This window comes from Populus trichocarpa, chromosome 4 (assembly GCF_000002775.5).
Source record: "Populus trichocarpa isolate Nisqually-1 chromosome 4, P.trichocarpa_v4.1, whole genome shotgun sequence".
Lineage (NCBI taxonomy): Eukaryota > Viridiplantae > Streptophyta > Magnoliopsida > Malpighiales > Salicaceae > Populus > Populus trichocarpa.
The window spans coordinates 17,977,907-18,005,280 of NC_037288.2; the positions used below are offsets into that span (position 1 = coordinate 17,977,907).

The 27,374-nt window shown below is 35.0% G+C and overlaps 1 protein-coding gene and 1 pseudogene across 4 annotated transcripts; both read left to right on the plus strand.

The window, feature by feature from the left end:
- Positions 1–4,224: 4,224 nt before the first annotated feature.
- Positions 4,225–14,150, plus strand: LOC7461239 (uncharacterized; annotated as a pseudogene).
- A 1,253-nt stretch (positions 14,151–15,403) lies between these two features.
- Positions 15,404–21,763, plus strand: LOC7470014 (beta-galactosidase 3). 4 transcript variants are annotated; one of them, XM_052452122.1, is made up of 20 exons: positions 15,404–15,680; positions 15,892–15,983; positions 16,138–16,345; positions 16,472–16,567; positions 16,667–16,779; positions 16,858–16,924; positions 17,019–17,111; positions 17,247–17,390; positions 17,601–17,689; positions 17,770–17,875; positions 18,260–18,347; positions 18,438–18,556; positions 18,671–18,835; positions 19,083–19,261; positions 19,357–19,466; positions 19,585–19,694; positions 20,361–20,471; positions 20,555–20,668; positions 21,105–21,307; positions 21,467–21,763. In XM_052452122.1, coding segments are annotated over exons 2-20 (2,235 nt in total). In that variant the 5' UTR covers positions 15,404–15,680; positions 15,892–15,981; the 3' UTR covers positions 21,585–21,763. The 4 variants fall into 4 exon arrangements, with proteins under 4 accessions (XP_052308082.1, XP_024454784.1, XP_024454783.1 ...); XM_024599016.2 differs by having other exon boundaries at positions 15,405–15,680; positions 15,892–15,975; XM_024599015.2 differs by lacking the exon at positions 15,404–15,680 and having other exon boundaries at positions 15,774–15,983.
- The last annotated feature ends 5,611 nt before the right edge of the window (positions 21,764–27,374 follow it).

Sequence of the window (27,374 nt, forward strand, 5' to 3'; positions counted from 1 at the left end):
TAACATCCTTAACTTTTAGAAATATAATTTTCACATTATTGTATTTTCAGGGAAATGTAGAAAAAAAAAGTAAATGTTTTTTATAATCACTCTACCGAAAATCCGAGTATCTCATCTCAACTCACTTTTTAAAATAAGTATACAAGTCATTCCTAATTATTCACCATCTCTTTATTTTATTTTTATCTTTGAGTTAAATTTAAATTTACTAACACATGGAGAAAATTTTAACTGGGGATTGACACCTTCCTTCTTTACTTGTTTTTTTTTTTTCTTTACACCATAGCCAACCCTTGTATATTTTCGAAACAACCCTTCAATTTAATTTTCTTTAAGATTTGCTCCATATTCTTTTTATATTTATTTGTTTTTAGTTTAGATTATCCATATAATTAGAATTTTCTTTCATTTTAATTCTCATTTGATTTTTTTCAGCTTTCAGATTTGGTCCCCATTACTTTAATTTCAATTTCTTAAAACATATTCTCTTAATTGAATAATCTTTTCAATTGCATCTCTCAATATTTTATATCATTCTCTTAATTGGATATACTTTTTTTAATTGCATCCTTCAATATTTCATACTATTTTCTTAATTGAATTATTTTTTCAATTACATACCTCAACATCTTAATTCATTTTATTTTATGTTAGATTTGGTCTTTATGTTTTTTATTGCTATTTCTTTTGTTCTTAATCCTTTTTAATTAGATTTTTTTCTTATTTCATTCCTCAATATTTTATTAATCGGGATTTTGTAACTTTTCGAATCACAGATTTGATGATTTGACTGAGTTAGCTTAGATCTTCTTTTTCTAATCCTTTTTTACAAATTGATTTTAGATGGTGTCATCCTTCTATAGGGCTATCCCATTATTATGTGTCAGATCACGGGTTTCATATGTTAACTCAACTTTGTCTAGGATAATTTTTTTTTAATTTATTTGTTGTTGTTGTTGTCTTCGTCGTCGTCGTCTTATTTTTTAAATCATATTATTAAGTTAATCAATATTTAACCCAGTTATCGAATTACTTTTACTTTTTAAAAAATATAATTGTCTTCTAAATTTTTTTTCTTCAGATTATTAAATTAATCAATATTTATTCATCGCGCGGGCCGCGGGGTACCAATCTAGTTTTTAATTAATTATTGTTTGAATTTAAAATACAATACCATACAACAAGTAAAATTCTTAAAAGTTTTATAATATACTTATTAAAAATAATGATATGAAGTCATTTCCTAAAGATGGCCTGAATACTTAATTCTTTTAAATTAATAACTCAAATTTCCAGATAAAATCTCAAAATATAAACAATCCAGTTTTTAGAAAATAATAAAAAATATATGAATAATTCACCTTTTGGAAAATTTTAACAAGTAGAATTAATTTCAATGTATAAGAGGAGGTGACTCAAGATCATGAAATAAAGAAATAAAAAATGACAAAATATTATTTATTCGAATGGAAGAACCACCGGATGTGTTTTTGAATTGTACGATTGCGTCGTGTTTTATGCAATTGTTTAAAATGTTCCTCTACGTAGTTATATATATCTTTACACCACATGATTCCAATAATGGCAAGAACTATTTCTCAAGAAAATAGAATATAATGGCATTAATGAATATATATATATATATCTTCCTTTATACATATTGCAAGATGGTGCCAGTTCCGGACCATCTACTTGGCAAGTTGACGAACCCAATTCTTGAAAGGGAGACAAATCTGATCTCAAACATCTAACGAAAATCTTCAAAATCTTTTGATTTCTTGTCTTAAAATCAAATCCACACCTTTAAATGGTCCACGCTCTACCTGTGGGCTAGTTCAAGCCTTGTCACTTTTACCGAAATAATGGAGAAGGAACTTCATGATTTTCTAGAATTCAATATGCTCATTAACAGGGTTTAATTATTTGGATACTGAATGATTATATCTTCATGTTAATATTTCATTCTTAGAATTTGAAAGAGCAAAAGATTGGTGGTTAAGGTCTCAGGAATTCCCGTAAAACAGTTTTTTTTTTTTTTTTGAGTTTTTGAGATTTTTCGATGATTAAATCAGTGACTTTAGTATAAGAAATTGTAATAAATAAAAAAATAAACATTAAACTCTAAGAATAAAATTGTTTGTTCTTGATCTTTTATGATAAATGCTTTGAGAATATATGATAAGAAAATAAAAATCATAAATCTTTTACCTCGGTGGTTTGGGTGATATTTATAACCCTTATACTATGAACCATGTTCTTTTTCTCAAGGGATCAAAAATCTTTTCCTCTTGAATATCTTAGTAATGAAGAAATCCTTTACATCAACATTAATGCTGATGGAAATGTTTCTTACAGAATATTAACGTTGATGGGAATTACCTTTTTACATAATTAGTGCTGACAAACAAACAATAAAACTATAAAAGACTTTTATATCTTATTTCGTGCACAATATTAATGTTGATGAGAACAACCCTTTCATAGCATTAATGTCGATTGAAATATATTTGGCTTTTAGAGGATTTTCATGCATCCAAGGGTGTAGAGAAATGATTACCCTGAGCTCTTAACATCTTGGGTTAAGAGTCTTAGAGATAGCATCGCGACCCAATATAAGGTCAGTAAAGATCATTGTCTATATGATTTTAAATTGAAGGATGTTGAGTCTGATATCTTTCCAGACCCAAATACAATTGAGCTTAATGTATAATTAAGTCAAAGAGAATTAGGTCTGATATTTTCCCGGATCCACAAGTATTTGGGCTCAGCACGTAGTTGAGCTCAAGAATGTTGGGTATGATATTTTACCAGATGCATGACTGTTTGGATTCAGCGCGTAGCTGAGTCCAATAAAGTTGTCAAACCCACAACTATTTGGGTTTAGCATGTAGCTGAATACAAGAGTATTATGTATGATATTTTGCCAGACGCACGAGCGTTTGAGTTTAACGCGTAGTTGAGCTCAATGGAGTTGTTAAACCTACAATTGTTTGGGCTCAACACGTAGTTGAGTCTAAGGATTTTAGGTCTAATGTCTTACTAGAACTACGAGCGCTTGGTTTTAGTGTATAACCGAGTCTAATAAAGGTTAGTCTAGTATTTTACCAAACCACAAATATTTAGATTTAATATATAGCTAAGCCAAAAATATTATATTCCCATGTTATTTCTGACCTTCTTCTATTCATGGGACTTTCAACCAAGTGAGTTGTATAAAAAAGGTTGATGCATTAGTACTGTTCCCTGGCTTTCCTATGTTTGGGCTGCTACAATTACAGATCTTTTATGCCAATCCAATTGAAAAAGCATTTGTTCAATTCAATAATTAAACCATTCGATATCGTCCTCGTAAAAAGCGAAACAACAACAGATCACTATGAATCTAAAGCTTAACGTACACAATTTATTCGTCAAAGAAATGATTTCTTACTGAAAAAAGACGAGATTTCGTTCGAAACTAGCTCAGCTTTCTCCTGCTGAATAAAATGGTGGCCATCAATGACAACCACTTCAACGTTAGGTACAAACTCCTTGAATATTTCTCCGTTAATGCAGTCCTTTGTCCCAAAAGATACAAACCCCACGTCTTTGTCACCAACTATGAATTTTGTGGGCACAGCAATTTTAATTCCCTGCCATGGTCCAAGAAGCTCCCAGTCCCTTCATAAAAAAGGCACACGTTATACATTCCGTGAATATATATTTTCTTATAAATTTTCTAATTCCAGAAGTAAATGATATGTTCCTAGTCGGATCAGAAAGGTGGATTGGTCTTAGCATACGTATGCAAACACGTCCAACTGAAGGATACCATCTAATCCATAAATAAAAATGAAAAAGACCAAAAACTAGAACTAGCTAGTAATGCTTTCTTTCTTCTTCTTCTTCAAACACTATGGTAGGTTAATTTGAGTTCTTTGGAACGTGGACGGAAGGGAACGCCTAAGCTGACAAGTGCCCTCTCCGGCCTGAAGAGGCGAAGGTGGCCTGCCACTTCTGCACCCCAGTCACGCCCTACCACAAATGCCTGTTCAGGACCACGTACAATATTGCACAACGAGACATCAGTTTATTTCATAAAACACGAGTTCTTATCACAGTAATTAAGTCAACAAATAAAAAATAAAATCGACAGCCTAAAAAATTCTTTCCCCGGTCCTCTCCTAGCTCATTGAGAAGGCGAATCAAGTCTCCAACGATATGGAGAATTAATGGTATACGAAGATGGATCCTGCGGACAGTCTGAGACTCCATACCGTCGCAGGTCTGGTGCGACGACATGGTAACCATGTGCAGCCAGCAGCCAGGTGATTAATTTGGTGAGTCCATGAGGACCACAGTTCGGGGAAGCCATGAATGAGAAGAACAAGTGGTCCTTGCCCTTTTTCTGCTACGTGCATTGATATTCCATTAACATGGATTTTTCTCGATCGTGATTTTTTTTCTTTCTAAGTTCTGTTCGATATCATTGATTTTTCTTCGTTCTTTGAATAGGACTTGCTACATTACTGAGAGACTGTGAATTTTCAGTGTCGGTTGGTTTGGTCTTCCGCAGAAGATTCAACGCTAGAGACATACACATGCAGAGAATTCAAAGCTAGTGACATCTCTAGAAAACTCATTCTGAAAATGAAAATGGTTTTTCTTTGTTTATTGTGCATGATTACGCCTGCAAATATATAGTTAACATCCTTGGGCACAAAAAGAAAAAAAGAAAAGAACAGGGGATAAGATCGCAAAGAATCCGGAATTCGAGGTTCAAAAAAAATATCGTGTTTCTTTTGCTTAGAAATTTATGATTTTCGAGTATGTGCAAAGTATTGTGTTTTTTTGGTATTTTAAAATCTCATATTTTTATTTCTTATTGGAAAAATCCCAAAGGACGGATTTTTTGAATTTAGAGATTAGAAGTTGCAGTTTCAAATTGCAACCTTTATGAATTTATGAATTTGGATACCTTATTGGTTTGAATGAGCAAATAACATAGGCCAGATCAAAGCCTTGGACCTAAGATCCAACCCAGCCCAATAAAGCCCATAATTACTTATTCTCACGCCCTTAAGCAGCCCAAAACCCAACTGAATACAAATAAAAGCCGAGATTTTAGGTTCCACCATACTTGCTTTTCTCCAACGTTTTGTGTTTCTGATTTTAAAAAAAAAATAATTTTTAATTATTATTGTTTAGATTAAAATATATGATGTTAGATGATGGGTTAAAATTGCTGTTGAATTTGATGTTTGTATTAAAAATACCATGTAATTAATTAATTTTTTTCCTCTTCTTCGGAAGACTACACATGACGACTCTTTTTTATTTGATTTATGAAGGGTTGCCAGGACTGTGATGTTTGGTGGCCCTCTTAATGGTGCTATGGCAGAAGATGTTCATCAAAGTGCCAAAGAGACTGGCACTGTGTGCTCTGTAACTTACCCCATTCCCAAGGAAAAGCTGTGAAAACATGGTAAGGGTTTTCTGTGACTAACTGATCCTTTGGGGTGTGTGGGCATGGGAATGGATAGTGGAAGTTTCCAGATTTTAACATGATAAGATGCTGTAAGCTGTTGCTAACTTTGTTTGAATTCCTTGTTTGCATGCACATACCTCATGTATAGTGCAAATCATATCTATGTGGTGGCTCTCTACCAAATACTGATCTAGGTTTCCTAATTCCAATCGGAAACAACCAAGTTGAAGCTTTTGACCCCCCCTCCCCACCCTTTTTTTTTTGGTGTGTGGTGGTGGGAAGCAGGAGCCTTGGCTAATTGAATTTATCTTCAGAATTTGTTTTACTATTTTGTATTTGGTAGGCAGATGATGAGTTGATGTGAACCCTACAATCATATCATGATGCAAGTTTTCCTTTAAATAGGATGCGTTCTGATTCAATCTCTTCCATCTTAAAGCTAGGACATCAAGCTCCGTGACCTTACATGTGGCCTTCGTAATTCAACTCAACCTGTAACTTATAGAGCTGTGATGATAATTTTGAAAAAAAAATTGACAAAAAACTTGCCTTTACTTTCTTGCATATTTGCTTGCAGCTTGAAAACATTTATATTAAATGCTATGATATTATCACTGCAAGAGTGATTTACAATGTCAGCAGAGTGGGGCTCTGTTTCTTCTTGCATGCTATTTAAATGCCTCTGACACATGTTATGGTCCTCTTGCTTGTTCATTTGCCATTAACTTATGGAGTTAGAGATTTTATCTTATTTGAATACAAATATGTAATTGATTATTTCCAGTTTGGAAACTGTAAACCTATAGGTCCAGAAACTTAAGGGATTTTAGTTTGCCCTGTTTTGATGATAAAAAGGTTGCTTTTTTGTAAAATTTCTATGCCTCGAGCAAGATGGATGCAAATCAGGTGCTTCAGCTGTACTTTTCACAAGTGTCAAAGAAGCATGTTCTTCCGTGGCAATGTTACACCAAAAATAAATAAAAGATGGAATTCTTTGGGCATGGCAGTTGGGGGGGTGGTTAATTTCAAATTGCTTGCTAGCATTGCAGTCTTGCTACATGAAAATGATGATTGTTTTTTACTCTGCATGTATTTCCATTATCGAGTCAGCTTCAAGGATTTCTTTTTGATAAAAAAAATTATCTTTTTGCCAATTATTATCTCTTTTAGTGTTGTTCAATTAGATTTTGCTAAGATGAGCCAAGAAAGTTGTAAATTCTTTGAGCATAGGAAAAATAATAGTTGAAGGTTTTTAATTGCATTTACCTAAATAAAGCAGGAAAAGTGAAAGATGTGCTGAAGATCCGCCTATTGACTAATGAAACTAGAGGTATTGTGTTTGCGGGTCAGGGTTCGAAGATACAGAAATGGAAAGTTAATGCCAGAAATCTTCCTTTCAAGGTTATTCTATGCTAATTTTGTTATCATTCACCAATACTTCTTTCTGGAGGAGCTTGATTTCTAAACTAGTTTACAAAACATAAATGCATGCAAAACCAAATGAGACTCAAGATGTGTTTGCATCATCGGGATTTGTTTGTTAACCAAGGGTTTTGCATTTGTCAAATTCACATGCAAGCAGGATGCAGAAAATTTATTCCTTATGAACCATGATGCCTTACTCTTAGAATACAGCTTTTGGATTCCATAAAATTTTAAATTTTTACTTTTGCCCTTTTTTTTTCAGGCCATCCAGAAGTTTGACGGGAAAAAGTTTGGCAAAAGACCCACAGCTGTTGACCGGGCTGTTCCAAAAAAGATCTATAGTACTGGTGCTAATGTGTCTGCTGCTTCAGAAGATGGTAAATGGGTGTCTAACTGTGTTGCGTTTTCTTACAGGACCTTGACATTTACTTAAGTCCGTAAGGTTTAGTGAAGCTTTTTAGTGCTTGTACAGAACATCAGAATGAAAGAGACAGTAGCAGTGAGGATTTGGATGATGATGAAGACGACAATGACGAAGATGATACAGAGGTTATTTGGATGATGGTTATCAAGGGAACTCCAGCTGCTGAAGGCATTTTAACTAGCGATATGGTTAAGAGGAACAAGTAATTTCCTTCCCCTGTTTTTTTTATTTTTTCCATTTCTTTGTGTTTGGAAATGAAGATGGAAAATGTATGGTGCATGCATGTAGTCTATTAGTTTATATTTGAAAGGTTGGCCAGTGTTTGTTCCAGGCAGTATTGGTAGAGATGGTTCTCTCTCAACTCATGCAGCATCCCCAGAAATGAGAAGCTATACAAGGATAGTGCCTTTGATTTTTGGTTCCTGTCCCTGAAAAGAGGATGTATCTTTCAGATACATTATGATGTTGCTTTTTGAAGAATTTTGAGAGAAGTCTTTCTCTTTTCTTAATCTTACTAGCAGTATGTTTGTACAATAAATAGGGAAGAGAAGCTAACCTACTGACCCTCAAAACAAGAAATAAATACTAGATAGGAAAGTATCCTACACTAAACTAGAAAGCAATAATCTAGAGAATCTGGATAGTTAATGCCAGATTCTCTTTCCTAAACCATATATACTAAGATTTCTCTGAGATCCTAACTGATTTTGAGACTGATTTCCACACTCCCCCTCAAGCTGGGTTGTATATGTTATACATGCCCAGCTTGTGACTCAATTCTTCAAAATTAGTTCTTGGTAGAGCTTTGGTGAGGATGTCTGCAATTTGAGATCTTGTTGGAGTGTAGATAAGGTGAACAATGTTCTTCTCAATCTTTTCTGTGATGAAGTGTCGATCTATTTCAATGTGCTTTGTCCTGTCATGATGAACTGGATTCTTTGCTATGCTTATGGCTGCTTGATTATCACAATGCATCTGGATAGGTGTCAATGATTCCATGCCAAGTTCTTTAAGTAATCTTTGTATCCACATCCCTTCACAGATACCAAGAGCTAGAGCTCTCAGCTCAAATTCTGCACTGCTTCTAGATACCACATGTTGTTTCTTGCTTCTCCAAGTTACTAGATTTCCCCAAACATAGGAGCAATATCCAGAAGTAGATCTCCTATCTATAATGTTTCCTGCCCAGTCTGCATCAGTGTAGATTTCAATATTTCTGTTGTCACATTTCTTGTATAGAAGGCCTCTACCAGGAGTCATTTTTAGGTACCTCAAGATTCTATTAACTGCTACCATATGATCTTTTGTCGGGTTGTTCATGAATTGGCTTACAAAACTGACAGCAAAGCCAATATCAGGTCTGGTATGTGAGAGATAGATGAGTCGACCCACAAGTCTTTGATATCTCCCCCTATCCACTGGTATACTATCATTTTCTGCTCCTATCTTCTTTGTTGAATCCATTGGAGTGTCTGCAGGTTTGCATCAAAGCATTCCTGTTTCTTTTAGCAGATCCAAGACATATTTTCGTTGAGAAACATATATACCTTTCCTTGACCGTGCCACTTCCATGCCAAGGAAGTATTTGAGATACCCAAGGTCTTTGATCTCAAATTCCTTGGCTAACAGTTTCTTCAGTCTCACCAGTTCTTCCTCATAATCCCCAGTTAAGATGATGTCATCCACATATACTATTAGGATTGCTATTTCCTTTTCTGGAGAGGTTTTTACAAACAGTGTGTGGTCTGCTTGGCATTGGGAATATCCATACTGTGCTACTGTCTTTGTAAATCTGTCAAACCATGCCCGAGGGGATTGCTTGAGTCCATATAGTGATTTTTTCAGTCTGCATACTCTGTTGACGTTGGAGGATGTTTCTAGTCCTGGAGGAATCTCCATGTATACTTCTTCTTCCAAGTCTCCATTAAGGAAAGCATTTTTGATGTCTAGTTGATGTAATGGCCAGTCTTGGTTAGCTGCTAGGGATAGAAGCACTCTGATTGTGTTAAGTTTGGCCACTGGAGCAAATGTTTCTTGATAATCTATTCCATAGGACTGAGTAAACCCTTTTGCAACCAGACGAGCTTTTAACCTTTCAATACTTCCATTAGCCTTATGTTTGATAGTAAATAACCATTTACACCCAACTGGTTTCTTTCCAGGTGGAAGTTCAGAAACTTCCCAATTTCTATTCTTGTTTAAGGCACTGATTTCATCACTCACTGCCTTTCGCCACCCTGAATCTTTGAGAGCTTCTTCAATAGACTTAGGAATCTGTACACTGTCAATGGCTGAAACAAATGCATGATAGGTTGGTGATAACCCTTCATATGAAACAAATTTGCTGATGGGATGACTTGTGCATGATCTAACACCCTTTCTCAAAGCAATTGGAATATTTGAATCATCAATAACAGAGGCAGTATTCTCACAGTCAGAAGTTTCCATACCTGAGTATATTGGAGCAGAATCTGGACTTGGTTCTGAATCTTGGTCATGTGCAAGAGGTATTGTGTGCTCTATCTCCTTTCCAAGTTTTTTTCTTCTAGAATAAGTAAGAAGCTCATGATTTGTGATCTGTTTTGGTGTGGGATGAATCTGGTCATGAGATTGGATTGAGGCTGGTGGTGCTGGGACTGATTGGATTGAGGCTGGAGGTGTAGTGTAAGGACTTAAATGACTTTGGACAAGACTCTGTTGGTTGTCTCCTGAGTTAATTACATGATCAGATTGTATATCCCAATTCTGATATTCTCTCATGGTTGCCCCCTGAAGATCAGACTTGGGATAGTATGCTTGGTGTTCAAAAAATGTGACATCCATAGAGCTATAGACCTTTTTGAGAACAAGAGAGTAACATTTATAACCCTTTTGGTGTGGAGAGTATCCTATAAAAATGCACTTGAGAGAGGTAGGGTCTAATTTTCCTCTATGGTGTATATGAACAAACACTGAGCAGCCAAATACTTTAGGGTCTAAGGAAGAGAGTAGTTTGGTGTGTGGAAAGGCTTGTAGAAGGACTTGGCTGGGAGTTCTGAAGTTTAGAACTCTGGAAGGCATTCTGTTGATGAGATAGGTGGCTGTGAGTACAGCTTCTCCCCAGAATTGTTTTGGCACATGAGTAGAGAGCATAAGGGATCTAGCAACTTCCAACAGATGTCTATTCTTCCTTTCAGCCACTCCATTTTGTTGTGGAGTGTTAACACAAGAGCTTATACGGATAATGTCTTGATTTAGACAATAAGTATTAAGGCTAGAATTGAAATATTCTTTGGCATTATCAGTTTTTAGGATTTGGATTTTAGTCTGGAATTGGGTTTGTATCATAGCATGGAAGTTTTGGAAAATCTGGTTGACTTCAGATTTTTCTTTCATAAGGAATAACCAAGTCAATCTAGTGTGATCATCAACAAAGGAGACAAACCACCGAGTTCCAGTTATATTGTGCACTTGTGAGGGGCCCCATACATCACTATGAATCATTGCAAATGGATGTTATGGTTTTTATGAAATGGTGGGATAGTTACTGCGAACATGTTTAGAGAGTTGACATATTTCACATTTGAAGGATAGTGAGCTTTTATTGGAAAAGAAGGATGGAAATAGCTTTTCAAGGTACATGAAGTTTGGATGACCAAGACGATAGTGCCATAACAGAACTTCACTATCTTTATTGACATGAAAATTTAAAGCTGACTGACCCTTGGATGATACATAGCTTCTGTTTTGAGTTTGCCTTAGAGGAATCTCACTTTTGAGCAGATAGAGCCCAGAACACATCTTAGCACTGCCAATCTTCTTCCCCGTATCCAAATCCTGAAATATACACAAATGAGGAAAGAATTTAGCAACACAATTCAGGTCACGAGTCAATTTGCTAATTGAGAGTAGGTTGCAGTCTAGGTTAGGAACATGGAGAATAGAGTTTAGGATCATGTCCCTTGAGAGTCTACTCAGGCCTATTCCCTTAACTTGAGAGGAAGACCCATCAGCTATACGGACTGTAGAATTATTAGTGCACTGATTGTATTCATTAAGAAGAGTGGCATCTCCTGTCATGTGGTCTGATGCTCCGGAGTCGATGATCCAAGGGCTTGAGTGTTTCTTACTAACAGTAAGGGCTGTTGAAAATTTACCTTTATGTGCTAACAGACCAGATCCAGAACCAGAGGCTGACATACTTGGTTGAGACAGTGAATTCTGACTGAAGAGTTTCTGTAAGATCTCAAGTTGTTCCTTGCTGAAAGGACTTGTTTCTGTTGGCAGAATAGTGTTCTTATCTCGGTTGTTATCTGAGATAACATTGTTGGCACGTCTGTCTTTGTCATTTATTGATTTTGATGGTATCCAATCAGCAGGTTTGCCATGAATCTTCCAGCAGTTTTCCTTGACATGTCCTGGTTTGTTGCAGTGATCACACCAGGGTCTTCCTTTCCTCTGTCGGTTATCATAGTTGCTGTTTGAATAGCCTCGAGCAGCAAGGGCAGATCCTTCCATTATATGAGCTGAGTTGTGAGGTCCCATCATTACTTTCTTTCTACTTTCTTCACGTCTAACCTCAGAGAATGCTTCTTTGAGATTTGGAAGAGGTTTGGTTCCCATTATTCTTCCTCTGACTTCATCAAGGTTCTTGTTGAGCCCAAGAAGAAATTTGAAAGTTCTTTTCTGCTCAACAATTCTTCTATATAGGACTGTGTCTTCAGGGCAATTCCAGCTGTGAATTTCAAACATATCTAGGTGCTGCCAATGACGGCAGAGAGTGTTGAAGTATTGAGTAATAGAAAGTTCTCCTTGGCGTAGATCATGTAACACTGCCTCAATCTCAAATAGTTCTGATGTATTTTCAGAACTTGAGTAGGTTTCTCTTGCTGCTTCCCAGATTTCCTTTGCTGTTCCATATAGGAGAAAATTTTCTCCAATTTCATTGGTCATTGAGTTGATCAGCCATGACATTACCATATGATTTTCAGTCTTCCATGTTCGGAACATGGGATCATTCTTTTCTGGTATGATGATATCCCCTGTGAGGTAGTCATCTCTGCCCTTTCCACAAATAAACATCATGACTGATGATGACCATTGAAGATAATTATATCCATTGAGTTTGTGTCTTGTGATTTGGTGTGATGTGCCTTCAGTGCCTCCTGAAAGGCTACCATGAGAGGTTGTTCCTGGCTGTGAGGTCACCTCAGAGAGAGAGCTTTGTCCTGCTGCTGCCATACCTTAGAGAAGCAGATTAGGTTTCAAGAGTAGGCTCTGATACCATGAAGAATTTTGAGAGAAGTCTTTCTCTTTTCTTAATCTTACTAGCAGTATGTTTGTACAATAAATAGGGAAGAGAAGCTAACCTACTGACCCTCAAAACAAGAAATAAATACTAGATAGGAAAGTATCCTACACTAAACTAGAAAGCAATAATCTAGAGAATCTGGATAATTAACACCAGATTCTCTTTCCTAAACCATATATACTAAGATTTCTCTAAGATCCTAACTGATTTTGAGACTGATTTCCACACTTTTCAACATTTGAATTGATATTTGTGCTGCTTTTGTACAAGTTTACTATCTTCCCATATCTCATAATGTTTTTGATCTTTGCAGGTTGCAGGAAGAGAAGATGACTAAGCTTCAATCTCCAAATTTTCATGTTGTATACAATTTACCAAAGTCAATGACCGAGAAACAACTGAAGAAGCTTTTCATTGATGCTGTTACCTCACGCGCTACAGAGCAAAAGCCTGTCACTCAACAGGTTAGCTACAATTCTTTATAGTTATTTTGGATTCTTGTCTTTTTTTTTGTTTCTCTATATAGAGTTTTGCTTATATCCTGAGATAACTACCTTACTTTCATATTGCTGATGCAGATAAAATTTTTAAAGAGTATAAAGAAGGGAAAGGTTGTGATCATTCATGGGGAGTTGCTTTTGTTGAGTTAACCGTGCATCAGCATGTGCTGGTTGCCCCGAGGGTTCCTAATAATCCCGGTAAGGCATTTCATTGTCTTGTTATCTCCTATTAATATCTTGTCAGAAAATCTGTTCCTAACAACAATGCTATGTTTACCTACTTGTAGAAACTTTTGGTCCTGAACATGGCCTGATAGTCTCTTTTGCTCTTGATAATGTTCAAATTTTGAAGCTACGAAAAGCTAAGCTTTGAGCTCAGCAGCTGGAAACCCATAAAAGTTCTCAAGATATGCAGGAAAACGATGAGTCACAGACATCAAATGCCATTCCAAGCCAAAAGCAGATGTCCAGAAAACGGAAATCCAGAGTTGAGAATAGAGCAGTGAAGGACACTCGAAATCAAATAGAATTGATGAAGTGAAAAATAAGGATTCTGACAGAAAATTCTTGAAAGAACGTGGTACTAAAAAGCATACTTCTGACAAACCTGAAGGTGAAATTTCGGAGAAAAGAAAAGGGCTCAAAAAGAATTAAGACTCTGTGGGACAGGACGTGGTAGATAAACCTGACATGCTGATCGAACAATACAAATTGAAATTCTCCAAGCATACTTCTGACAAACCTTAAGGTGAAAAGCAAGCCAATAGACAGCTTAAAAGATGGTTCCGATTATGATTTCCTTTTAGTGGGTTTTTGTAGCATTTAATGGTGGATTCTTTCGTAGAAGAGTTGCGGTAATTGATTTTAATGCAATTGCTAGACATTTTTGTACTCTCAAATCTGACAGTTTTGGTTAACCTGTAATCCCGCATGTGTGTTGTGGAAATATGTTGAATTCGCTGTTCCTTCAGCAAGAACGGTTCTTAGCCGATTGATGTAATTCAGTATTATAATACAAGATTAATTGGCAGGAATCATTTTTTACTTGAAAATTGCCCAAAGAGTCTCTAAGCAAGCCTCCTGCACCTGCCAAACCTAGAGTTCCTTTGCTCGCACCTTCCGTACCTAACATTGTCCAACCTTCCAATGGGGGAACCCACCTGATATATTTAACTTTCTCTCTCTCTCTTTCTTTTGGTTTTAATGGATATTCTCCACTACTGTCTTCAATGGAGTTTTGAGTATCATCAATGTTCGGGCTGGAACCTTCCCCTTACAATCTTATCAATGCATCGTTTGGAGTTTACTTTGATTAAGAAATAAAGCAATAATTCACAAATAGACATGCCTTACCAATCAATTCACAAATAGATATTTCATTGCCGTCCAAAAATTAATGTAACAATCCACAGTATTAGCGTTCACTAAAGCTATTTTGAGTCTTTGACAGGAGAACTCTTTTTCTATGATAAAAGCTAGGCAGCTGGCCACGACAAAAGTAAAGGAATCAAGTTGTAATTTTCCAAGTGCCAATTAAGGAGGAAATGATGGGAGAGAGAGAGAGAGCACTTTACTGTATCCCGGTTCTTTTCTTTAAAGGGGTGGCAATGCTAAATGATGGGCCATGGTGCCATTTTCTTGTGCGTGCTTTTGATCCATGTTGCTATGGTGTATCCTAAGTGCATAACTGGCATGATGGCACAGAGCATGTCTAGTGGGAGATGGCCAAGAACAAAAAGACGTACTTGAAAACCACTCCACTGCTGATATAATAGGGTTTATTTCCATTGATTGATATACAAGGTACTAAATTATAAATCAATGGGACCCCTCGCATGGGCATATATTTCAAAAAGGCGCTCATTTAGATTGAATCCGATGTACTGCTTTCACTGCATCTATTCATTCATTTGACTCTGATAGGCCTTCTTTTTTCCATTCCTGCAGCACCGATAGCTCTCGCCAACCGACATAAAATTATTGATTTTTTGTAGTTTTTCTAATCCAGATTTTAGTATATATTTTGCAAGGTCAAGGATTGTTTGTGATAAGAAGAAATTCAAAATCAAGTAGAGGATAACGTGCTGAGGTTGGCACACAACACGTATACGGGGTTGGTTACCAGAGCTGTTAGCATATGACCCATGCATGTCCTTTTCCTGTTCTTTGTTCTTATCATTACATTGCATGTATTTCTTAAAAGTAGTGGCTCTCATTTGGATTGGATCATCAAAAGACGGCATAATTCTCGCAAACACAGATACTAAATGATTTTGTTTTCGGGCCAAATACTCTTACCTTATTTTATTGCAATTTGTGTTGTTGGTTTAGGTTTAATGTTCAGTACAAGCATTCTTATGCTTCGTTTTTTCCCTCCCTCCCTCCCTCCTTTACAAAGGAAATGTGGGATATTTTGAGACTGCCCCTCGTTCTGCTTTGCATAAAATATTACCACCAGTCCTTTACACCTCTAATTTTTCTATAGGGGTGGAGGCAGTGCTTTTGAGTGGTTGGCAATGCCCTGTGTTTACCCTTTTGAACCAACAATCTTCCTTTACAATCATGTAATATTAGGTAAATTGTTTTTTAGACCCTATAGATTAAGCAATGCTCCACTTCTACCCTGATAGATTAAAATTCTACAAAGTTAAACCCTATATTCCCCCAAAAGTTTTAAACTCTAATGCATCGCTTCTGTGTGAAATTGCTCGCTTAATGCTCACCTTTTTCCTATTTTTTCTTTCATGTCTCGGCGTTATTTGCCATTGGCTATTTAACAACAAAGGGCCAAGATTTGAACTGCTTGGAAATTCTGAGGCTGGTATCGGGAAATTTTAAACAACAGAGGCAGAAGTGGAACATTGCAGTGGTTAGAATGTACTTTATCTTCATATTATTTGTAGTAAAATACTTCAAGACAAAAGTACCATTGTGTAGCTGCGGATTGGTAGTCCAATAACTACTTTCTTTTTCTTTCCAATTTCTATTCTTTCTTTTCCCACATTTTATACTTCTTTTATCGACTTCCCAGGCTCCCTTGTCTCTCTTTCTCAATCTCAGAAGAGAAAATGGCAGCCAACTCAACTACCAAGTGGTTGTTTTCTCTCTCTGTAGTTTTGTTAACAAGTCTCCAGTTGATACAGTGCAATGTTACTTACGACAAGAAGGCACTTATTATCAATGGGCAGAGGAAGGTTCTCTTCTCTGGTTCTATTCACTATCCTAGAAGCACCCCTGAGGTTTTCTATTTCCCATACTCAATAACCATTCTCGCATTTTTGCCAAGAAAATACTGTTTCCATGTTAAGGATTTTATTACAATTTTGGCTGATGTGTAGTTCTATGTATGTGTCCATGAAATGCAGATGTGGGAAGGTCTTATACAGAAGGCTAAAGATGGTGGTTTGGATGTTATAGACACTTATGTCTTTTGGAACCTTCACGAGCCTTCTCCTGGCAATGTGCTTTGCTCCTTAAACTCTGTTTCCTCTGTTATCTCGTAGTTGTTCTTGCATTTTCTGTTATCACATTGATTATTTCTGTAATGTTTTTTTTTCTAGTATAATTTTGACGGGAGATATGATTTGGTTCGGTTCATCAAGTTGGTCCATGAAGCTGGACTTTACGTGCATCTTCGGATTGGACCATATATATGTGCAGAATGGAACTTTGGGTAATAGTAGAGATAGTTTTTCCTTTATGTGCTTCAAGATTTGAGGTTCTTTACCAATCTTTTGTCTCATTATTTTAGAGGGTTTCCTGTCTGGTTGAAGTATGTTCCAGGGATCAGCTTTAGGACAGATAATGAGCCTTTCAAGGTCTCTCTCTATCTGAACATCTATTGGCATTTTGCAAGAATCCAAATGGCTATGTGAACTTGGTTGTTACTATCTTATCATCTTGATTTTGCAGTCGGCAATGCAAAAATTCACCCAAAAAATTGTTCAAATGATGAAAGATGAAAATCTTTTTGAGTCTCAAGGTGGCCCAATAATCCTCTCTCAGGTATGGTTTTCAGTTTTTCTTCAATTATCTTGCTCTATAATTCAGGCTTTCAAGAGAGCTATAAATCACAGAGATCTCCAACTTCATATTCATTAAATTTACTCGTTCTTATACTCTTAGATTTCTTTACTGCAGATTGAGAATGAGTATGAGCCTGAAAGCAAGGCATTTGGATCTCCTGGTCATGCATATATGACTTGGGCTGCACATATGGCTATTTCGATGGATACCGGGGTTCCATGGGTTATGTGCAAGGAGTTTGATGCCCCAGACCCAGTGGTAAGAAAACTAGTATATTTCCTCTAAATTTATTTCATGTTGATGGATTCGCTGTTGAAGTCCTTCAATGAATGACAGCATTTGATATCAACAAGTGACGAAATTTATTTTGTTGCAAGGAATTAAGACAGAACCCTTAATTTTAATGTAAGTGTCATTTCTGCTTTAACAATGAGGGTCTTACACCATGTTAGTAAATCTTGTCAACAGATAAACACCTGCAATGGTTTTTACTGTGACTATTTCTCTCCAAATAAACCTTACAAACCCACAATGTGGACTGAGGCATGGACTGGCTGGTAAGTTTCATGCTTATCATCGGTCCTTAAAAGTGTTCTGTGGGATACATATTTTTATTTGCTTTTGGTGTTTTGTATAGGTTCACAGACTTTGGTGGTCCAAACCACCAGCGCCCGGCTGAGGATTTAGCATTTGCAGTTGCTCGGTTCATTCAGAAGGGAGGCTCTTTGGTTAACTACTACATGGTTAGTCTGCCAACTTTACCATTACATTCGATGCTAAAATCCCATTAACAATAATTGATCCCACAAAACTACACAATTCTTTGTATTACAAGAAGCAAATGCATTTACTTTCTCTTGTCCTCCAGTCCTCAAAGAAAAAGCAGAACAACTTGCTTTAAGGACAAGGAAGATTCTGAACTTTGCATCTGATAAAGGTTCTAAATAAAGTTTTTCTTGCTTTTCATAAAGCTTCCGCTGTCAAAGGAAACATTACATCTTGTAGTTAACAGATTATGGTCTTCCGATAAGGCATAAGCTGGATTTCTCATTTGACACGCTACTCCGAATTGTATCACGCTCTAAACAATGTAAATATCATTATGATCAAGATAATTATTTTTGCAGTACCATGGAGGAACCAACTTTGGAAGAACTTCTGGAGGTCCTTTCATCACTACAAGCTATGACTATGATGCGCCGATCGATGAATATGGTGACAAATTTGAGCTCATCCTGTGATTTAATCAACTAGTCTGTTTTTGATATTTCACCAACTCATGGCAGCTCCATACTCATTCAATAGGATTGATCAGGCAACCTAAGTATGGCCACTTAAAGGAGCTACATAAGGCTATTAAATTATGTGAAAAAGCTTTGCTCGCTGCTGATTCTACTGTCACATCCCTGGGAAGTTATGAGCAGGTTTGTAATGTTAACTCTACGGAGGATGTGAGAGAGATAAATTCACCAGCACATGCATACTGTTGTGCAGTTTATATATGCAAACCCTTGTTGATGCAATATAACATTTTTCAGGCACATGTATTCTCTTCTGATTCTGGAGGCTGTGCAGCTTTTCTGTCAAACTACAACACGAAGCAAGCTGCGAGGGTAAAGTTCAATAACATCCAGTACAGCCTGCCACCTTGGTCTATCAGCATCCTTCCAGATTGCAAAAATGTTGTTTTCAACACTGCCCATGTAAGTGAAAGAAAACAATAAGGCTTTCTTCCAATTCACCGTACTTTGTAAATCTTTCACTGGTTCCTTTTTTATTTACTATGCATTCATTTTATTGCAATTCATCCTGTATCATGGCTTAATTGAATACATGCAATCCCTACCATCATGATGAGATACATTACTTGGTATGATTTCAGCAAAAACAGAATGTACTTTTGGCAAGATATTGTGGAATATGAACCATATAATATCCCTCAATTTGCAGGTTGGAGTTCAAACATCCCAAGTGCATATGTTGCCTACAGATTCTGAATTGCTCTCATGGGAAACCTTCAACGAAGACATATCATCAGTGGATGATGATAAAATGATCACAGTTGCTGGCCTCTTGGAACAATTAAATATAACCAGAGATACAAGTGACTACCTGTGGTACACAACGAGGTGAATTTTAGTTAGTTTTGCCTTTTTTGTTCCCTTGACAACAAATAAAAAGTAACTATTCGCAATCAAAATTTCTGATTCCATGGTGATTCTAGTGTTCATATAAGTTCATCGGAATCATTTCTGCGTGGAGGCCGACTTCCCGTTCTGACAGTGCAGTCAGCAGGCCATGCATTGCATGTTTTTATCAATGGAGAACTTTCAGGTAAAGTGTTGAATTTTACATGCACCAAGTAGTGTTGGATTATTCGATGCAAGACTATTATTTCTTCAGAACGAAACACCATGAAAGATAAGATACACTGGATCTCTAACTATGGCAGGATCTGCACATGGGACTAGGGAGCAAAGGAGATTCACATTTACAGAAGATATGAAATTCCATGCTGGGAAAAATAGAATTTCACTGCTCAGTGTGGCCGTTGGATTGCCGGTAAGTTCTCCAATCCCCACACAGAAGACTTGGGTGGGGTATGAGATGGGGGCAGGACAAGACACGACAATTTATACTTGTCTAACTTAAAATGGTGCATGGAGCACGGACATGGTCACAGGGAACAAGACAAGAAGTATCCCACATACAATCTTGTTCTGTCTCATCTGCAAGCCAAATATGCCACTAAACAGGGGCGAAGCTAGAACTAGGGAAAAAATTAAAATACCTTTTCAATAGATAGTATTACATAACTAGTATTACTTTACTATATAATACTCGATATAAACAAAATTACAAAGTCAAAATTGAATTGTAAAACATGAAATAGTCTATTTTGATAATTTCGTGTACAATTATTCTAAACAAATTGCTTTTTAGTAGATTTGTGGTGGAATAATGAGAAAGCTTCAGAAACTACGGGGGCAAATTGTATAGTAAGGAGGGGGGGGGTGAAAATCTTAAAACTATCAAAGACTATTATGAACTTGTTTGAAAGAAAAGAACAATATTTGTTTTCTGGACTGAAAAACAATAAATTTGGCATTTTGATTCTTATTATAAATCTGGCTCTTCTTTTGGACGTAATCTATGTCATGTCCTTGCCATCTTTAAATTATTACTCGGACTGTTTTGAACTGATTTTTATGCTGCTGGTTGTTGAAGAATAATGGTCCCCGTTTTGAGACATGGAACACGGGAATCTTAGGGCCAGTTACTCTCCATGGCCTGGACGAAGGGCAAAGGGACTTGACCTGGCAGAAATGGTCGTACAAGGTCGTTCAGCTGTACACATTTGTGATTTATCTCTTGACCTTTTCTTTTGTCTCACTTTTTTTTTTTTTGTTTCCTTTCCTTAGGTTGGGCTTAAAGGAGAAGATATGAATCTACGATCTCGGAAATCCGTTTCACTAGTTGATTGGATACAAGGGTCCTTGATGGTAGGGAAACAACAACCATTGACATGGTACAAGGTAAAACAGCATAAAATTTATGTCTCTTGACCCTTGCAGTTTCTATATATGGTTGTGTTTGTTTTTTAGATAGATTTTGTGGTTATCATCTGAAAAAAATAAATTTTAAAAAGGTATTTTTAATTGTAATTAATTGAATTTAGATATGTGTTTAGTAAAAATTGTGGTTGAAGCTAACGTGTACTTAAAAAGCATGTGTAAAATATTTTGATAAAATTTTTTAGCTTTATTAACATGAATGTTTACAAAATTCAGTTAGAAAGGAATGCAAACAGTTGCACAATAAATAACTTTTGAACTCAATTTTTTAATAAATTCTGAAACATAAAACTTAATTATTTTAAAAACCAAATATATTATTGAGTTTAATTCACCACTTGACATGAAAGCTAGTGATTATGGTTAAAGCTGTTTTAACTTCTTATTGGGTTTGCAGGCCTATTTTAATTCACCAAAAGGAGATGATCCCCTGGCTTTGGACATGGGCAGTATGGGGAAGGGCCAAGTGTGGATCAATGGGCATAGCATCGGAAGATATTGGACTCTTTATGCTGAAGGAAATTGCAGTGGATGCAGCTATTCGGCTACATTCCGGCCTGCAAGGTGCCAACTGGGCTGTGGCCAACCAACTCAAAAATGGTAAAAGCTTCTTTCTACAGAGTAACTAGCACTATCAAGGGAAAAAACAGCTACTAAATTGACTTCGATTGTTGCACGTAATAGGCTGATGAAAATATCACTATAAGAGTATGTGTGCGTGGCTCTACTTTCTTGCTAAAACCCTTTTTACATTTTCAGGTACCATGTTCCGAGGTCATGGTTGAAGTCGACCCGAAATTTGTTGGTATTATTTGAAGAAATTGGAGGCGATGCGTCAAGAATTTCTCTTGTAAAACGATTGGTGACAAGTCATTGATTCAAAGCCATACCCTCGACAAAGAAAAACGCTTCTCCATGCTCTTATGAGTGCTTTCATGAGCCGTGACATACCACCCTAGCCTTCCTCCTAGTGTACCTAGCTAGTTGTTAGGTGAGGGCAAACCCCTTCGCTCATAAGTTATAAATAAAACTTGCAGCCCCTCGTCTTTTTCTGGAGTCCCTCGTCTTTTTCTGATGCTGGTTCTGGTTGACAGTCCCGGGCCTTGGGGTCCGCCGTTACTTTTCAGTTTTCATCTTAGGTCGTTCAAGAACCACTACGGCAATTCACCTCTAACAAATGAACCAATACGGCTATGAATAGACCTAAAAGGTAAATGGTCCAGGTCTCCAGGCTACTCCAAGCCTAGCTTATTAGAAAAAACAAGAGCGTATAACTTAGTTAGCAAAGGTTAATGTGCAAAAGACTGCTTCTCCAAGAGATACTCGACTGATTACGCAAAACATTTCATGCTGTGATTTGTGAGAAAACCCCGTTAAGATTTGAAACGTAATCCATTGTTAATCTTGCAAATGCAAGAATTTTTCAATAGCAAGTAATGTTTTTTTTTCCAAGCTCGATGGATGAATAACTGAAGAAGATAACTCAAATTTATAAATGCTTAGCTGTTTTCTTAGGATTTGAATACAAGATATAAAATGAAATTATAAATCTTGAATCTTAGTGACTAAAAGAATAACCCGTTGGCGACAACAAAAGAAGTTTATGAACTTAATTCTCATTGAAGGTCATCTTAAAAGAGAAAAACAAGGTTCTTTACAAGTTTTTTCAATGGCTGTTTTCATGAATCAATGCACTGAACCACACTTGATAGGCTGACATGGCTCACGAGCTGCATGAGATACGTGATAATTACTATCCCTTCTTTCCCTTCAATGCCTGGCATCTGCAGGCAAATTATCCTTTGTGTAGCATAGCATTACTCGTTGTAATCGTTTACAAGTAGAGAGAAACAGAGCTTGTGATGGGTTAGAAATCCAAGTGACTTGACGGGCACTGAGAAGTCTTGCATTTCTAGCCAACCAAGCAGACACTTTGTTAGCCTGCCTACTGATGTTATAAGAAGTGATCCAGGAGAGATACAGAAGGTCAGACTGTGGACTATTTTGATTAATCTCCCAGACCATTGCATAATCTTGATTGATCACCCTAACTGCTGCAAGGGATTCTGATTCTGTGTACAATTATAAGTTGCTGTTATATTGATTGCTTCGCGAATTGCAACAAATTCCTTTTGAATCTCTTATGGCTTGATGTCTCAATATGAATGAGTGTATTTGATAGCATGTTACAAAAATATATAAAAATAATATTTTTTAAGATTTTTTTTAATATCAGGATACTAAAAACATTTAAAAATCTTTAATTTAGTGCGTTTTCAAGTAAAAAAAATAAATTAAAACGCACTTTCAAAAGCTTATTACAAGGCGAAAATGAACACCACCAGAATAGACTGAGAAAATGGAGTTGTCCTCCATTCCACGTGCCTATCTGTCTACAATCTGTCTTCCAAGAACAAAACTTCTTGAAGCATTAGGGGCTTGAGATGATCCACACATCTGTGTTGCCTTCCTTTATAGCTTGTTATATTGTATTTGTCTTGATCTTCTTGTTTGATCTTGCTAGAAAATTTGTTCCTCGGCATTTATCGCCTCACTTTCTCTAGAGAGCATCATTCATTTTCACTTGCACTTCTACATCTAGATTTGAAACTAACTAAAATACAAGAAGATTTTTTAAATATAGAAAATTAAATGGGCTTACATGCTATTTTAAGAATACTAAAGAAGTTTATAATAACAAATTTATATAGAAACTAAAGATGTAAAATTCAAATTTAAAATATTAAAAGAAATTGAAAGGGGTAGTGGTTTTATTGTGCACTTATTTACTATTTACCCTCTCACAAATCACTATGGATTGGAACAATGATTTTTTTTTATTTTTTAATTTGATCCTCAATTTTTTGTTTTGCACAATTGAACCCTTATAGACCCAAATTAATAGCCAATTAATTCCTTTTTTTAAAGAGAGGGTGAAATTAAAAAATAAATAATCAAAGTGAAAAACATGGGCAAAATAGGTAGCAGATTCTAATTTCATCAAGAAAATTTAGTTTAATCCCCCATCTTTTTAACTTAATAGGTGATCAGCCCCTTAGGTTTTCAGAAGTTTCGATGTTGAGAGAGAAGACTTATCGTTGACACCTATTCTAATCACCAAGATTGAAAACCCCTCTAAAATGCACAATTACAATACTAGAAAATGGAAAACAGGGTTTTGAGCTTCCTGAAGTCATGGCCAAGAGAGGAAAAGAGGTGGGGGAAACTTTGATTGGTTTGTATTCAAAACTCATTTTATTACCTGTTAAGGAGCTATAAACTCATTTAAATAAGTTTGAATGAAAATAAATAAATTTAATGTATAATTTTTGAATTAAGGTTATTGGAAGACAATTTGGAGAAAATATAAAATTGTCATAGTTTGATGTAATTGTGATGAAATAGGTTATAAATGATACAAATAATGAATAATTGAAGAAGAAAGATTAGTGTTTTTTTTAGGGAGGAGGGGTTATAATGATTTGAATTGGATTTAAATTAATCTATCTAAATGTGGTAAAAACAAATCCTACTTTAGCTTAAAATCTCATTAAAAGAAGGAGGATAATTATTTGAAATTTATGATTTAAATGATAAAATTAATGCATGAATATAGCTTGAATGACCAAATTGTAATGTGTTTGAAATTAAGGTATAGAAGTACAAAGTAAAAGAGTTAGGTAAAACTTATGAAAGTTATGAAATACCAATAAGTACTAAACATAAGCAAATGTGACCACTAATGTTAGAGGAAGCTCAATGAATTTGGAATGTGAATTTTGAATACAATCATAAAGTTTATACATATAATTGTGTATAAAGAAATAAAAGTTGTTAATAAAATAAAATTGAGATGGAACTAAAATGTAGGTTTCTAAAATCGATAAATAAAGTAGTTTGTTAATAAATGGTATCTTATCAATGCAGGAGAGACTTCAAGAGTGGGACTCCAAACAAAAGGAGCTGAACCTACATGAGAAGCAAATAGATGCTTTTAAACCTTACTCTTTTAAATTCCAATATTCCATGCATAACAATCTTTAGTCACAAATTTATCTTGAAATTTTAGGAATGAGTATCAAGATGTAAAAAAGAGTAAATGGAATCGTTGACTTGAAATGGAATTGTGAGAAATGGACTCTTGATGGGTAGGTGATTTAATTTAAAATATGTCAACCTGCCATTAGGTGTAGAGGTCAATGTTAACTTGCCATTATATATGAAAGTCGATGTTTACATGCCATTAAGATAAAAGATCAATATCAACTTGCCATAGAAACAGAGGTCGATGTCAACTTGCCATCAGGTATGGGGGTTGAGAAATTAGAACTTGCCCATTATGTATAGAGGTTTTGTGGAATTTGAATTATAGAATGGAATTACCATTGAGAAGGAGATTAAGCAATATACTTAGTTTTAATTATATGATGCATGAAAGAAAACTAGTTTGTGAAGGAAAGAAACTTGATGATTTGATTTAATGTACGAAGATATGAATTATTAAAAATATGAAATGAACCGGAAAAAAGAAAGGCAATGTCAATTGGTTATGTTATGATGTAAATTGAATGTTTGTGTTAGTTCATTAATTTATTATAAATAAAGTTTTGCTCTTTAATGATTGAAATGTAATCTAACATACATGATCTTTCTATATAATCAGATCATCTTGATCTATCTTCTTGGTTGTTAGTTTTATATAGTTAAGATAGTATTTTGTTATATCATCGAACTATGTAAAAAACTATCCTTGTGGTTTTGTATCAACTAAAATATATTGTTTAATTAAAGTTCTAAATTTATTCTCCTTTTGTTTGTAAAAATGTATAGATAACATGTATGGGTTCATGTTCTAAATTTCATAATTGATAATCTTTAGTTGTAATTTAAATTAAATTACATAGATATATTTGCATTGTATTAAAATGTTATGTGAATTGGATGAAAGAAAAAGTGCAATGAATGATATTGTTATAGACATGCCAGAGGTTGCAAAGGTCTTGTTTTGTTGAGTGTTCATTACAACTATCAATAATGACAACTATCAATAATGATGTATGGATAATGATAAACAAATAAAGGAGACAATGTCAAGATTTTGGTAAAAATAAGAAATTTTAAATAGATGATTATATATAATAATGTAAAAGAAAAATATCTTTATCTACCATGAGAAGACGAAGTTAATTTGACATTGGTATGATTAAAACATGGGTTGTTACAAAAATGGTTAATATTTGGTGTCAACGGGTTCCACTAGGTGAGGAAAGTTTTATGGTGATTGTTTTAAGCCTCAATATAGCCTAAAAAACCAGATTTAAGTCAAGAATGATATATTTTATTTGTTTTGATTTTGTGATTTGGATCGTTTTGTGGGTTTATTAGGTTGATAGGTTGATTTCTTGTTGTTTTTAGGGTGTTTGTAAGGTGTTTTTGGGTTGAAATAAGTTGAAAATGAGTTTATTTGCCTTGTTTTTCTGGCCATTACAGTGGTGGCTGGAATCTTGGCCCCAGCAGCCAACGTGTTGGGTATTTATCTTTTTTTTTTTAAAAAAAAAAATAGGGATGAATGACAAGTCATACATCCCTTTAAATAAATAAATAAAAGGCCTAGGTGCAAAGGCCTGGGCTTGAAGTCCCACAAGTCTCGGCTTTTCCTTTTAAAGGTCAGGGCACTGGATCATTGGGCTACGTTGTTGGACTCTTTTTTAGCTCTTTTTTTAAAATATATTTAAGTTAGATATAAATTTATATAAAAAATATTAAACCCGATTAAGTTTTTGCTCCGAATAACAACTTTGATTGCATGCATTTTTTTGTCCCTCAATTTATAAAAAAAAATACAATTTCTCCCATTGTCTTTGCTATCTCAGTTTCACGTGCCTCTCATGATTATTTCTCTATTAAAAAAATATTTCATGCAAAACAAATTGACAAAAACTTTATTATCATATAAATCTATCAAATAAAAAAAAATTATGAGATAAAAAAATTATTGAATTTGATGACTTGCGTTGCAAGTTTGGTTGGTTCACCCATATTTGCATGATGTTTTTTTAATTAACTGGTATTTTTTAATATTTTTATTCTTAAATATTGAGTTAATTAGAGATTTAGCTTTCAGTTTTGCATGTTAACTTAGATTGATCCAGGTAAATTTAATATGTTTCTATCTTAATATTAGATAAAAATATCATCCACTATATAATTGATTTTAAATTCATTGATAAAATCTATTTTTTTTCCTAAAAAATGCGTAACAATACCTAGATTTATTTTATACTTCAAAAACAAAAAATCTGAAGATTAATTAATTAATTAATAATTTATGTAAAATCTTATGGAGCAGAAAGCCAAATGAAAAGAAATATGGAAAAAGAAAATAAAAGTTTTATAAAAAACAAAATACCAAATAAATTAGACTAAAATACCAAAAAAAACATTAGATTTAGTAATAAGACTTTGTTTAAAATTGTGTTTCAAATAGTGTTTCATGAAAATTTTAAAAATTTTTTTGTTTAAAATTTTTTTTTAATATTTTTGAATTATTTTGATGTGCTGATGTTAAAAATAATTTTAAAAATATAAATAAAATAATTTTAATGTATTTTTGAGTAAAAAACATTATAAAAAACAATTAGTACCGTCCTCTCTATACATAGGACAT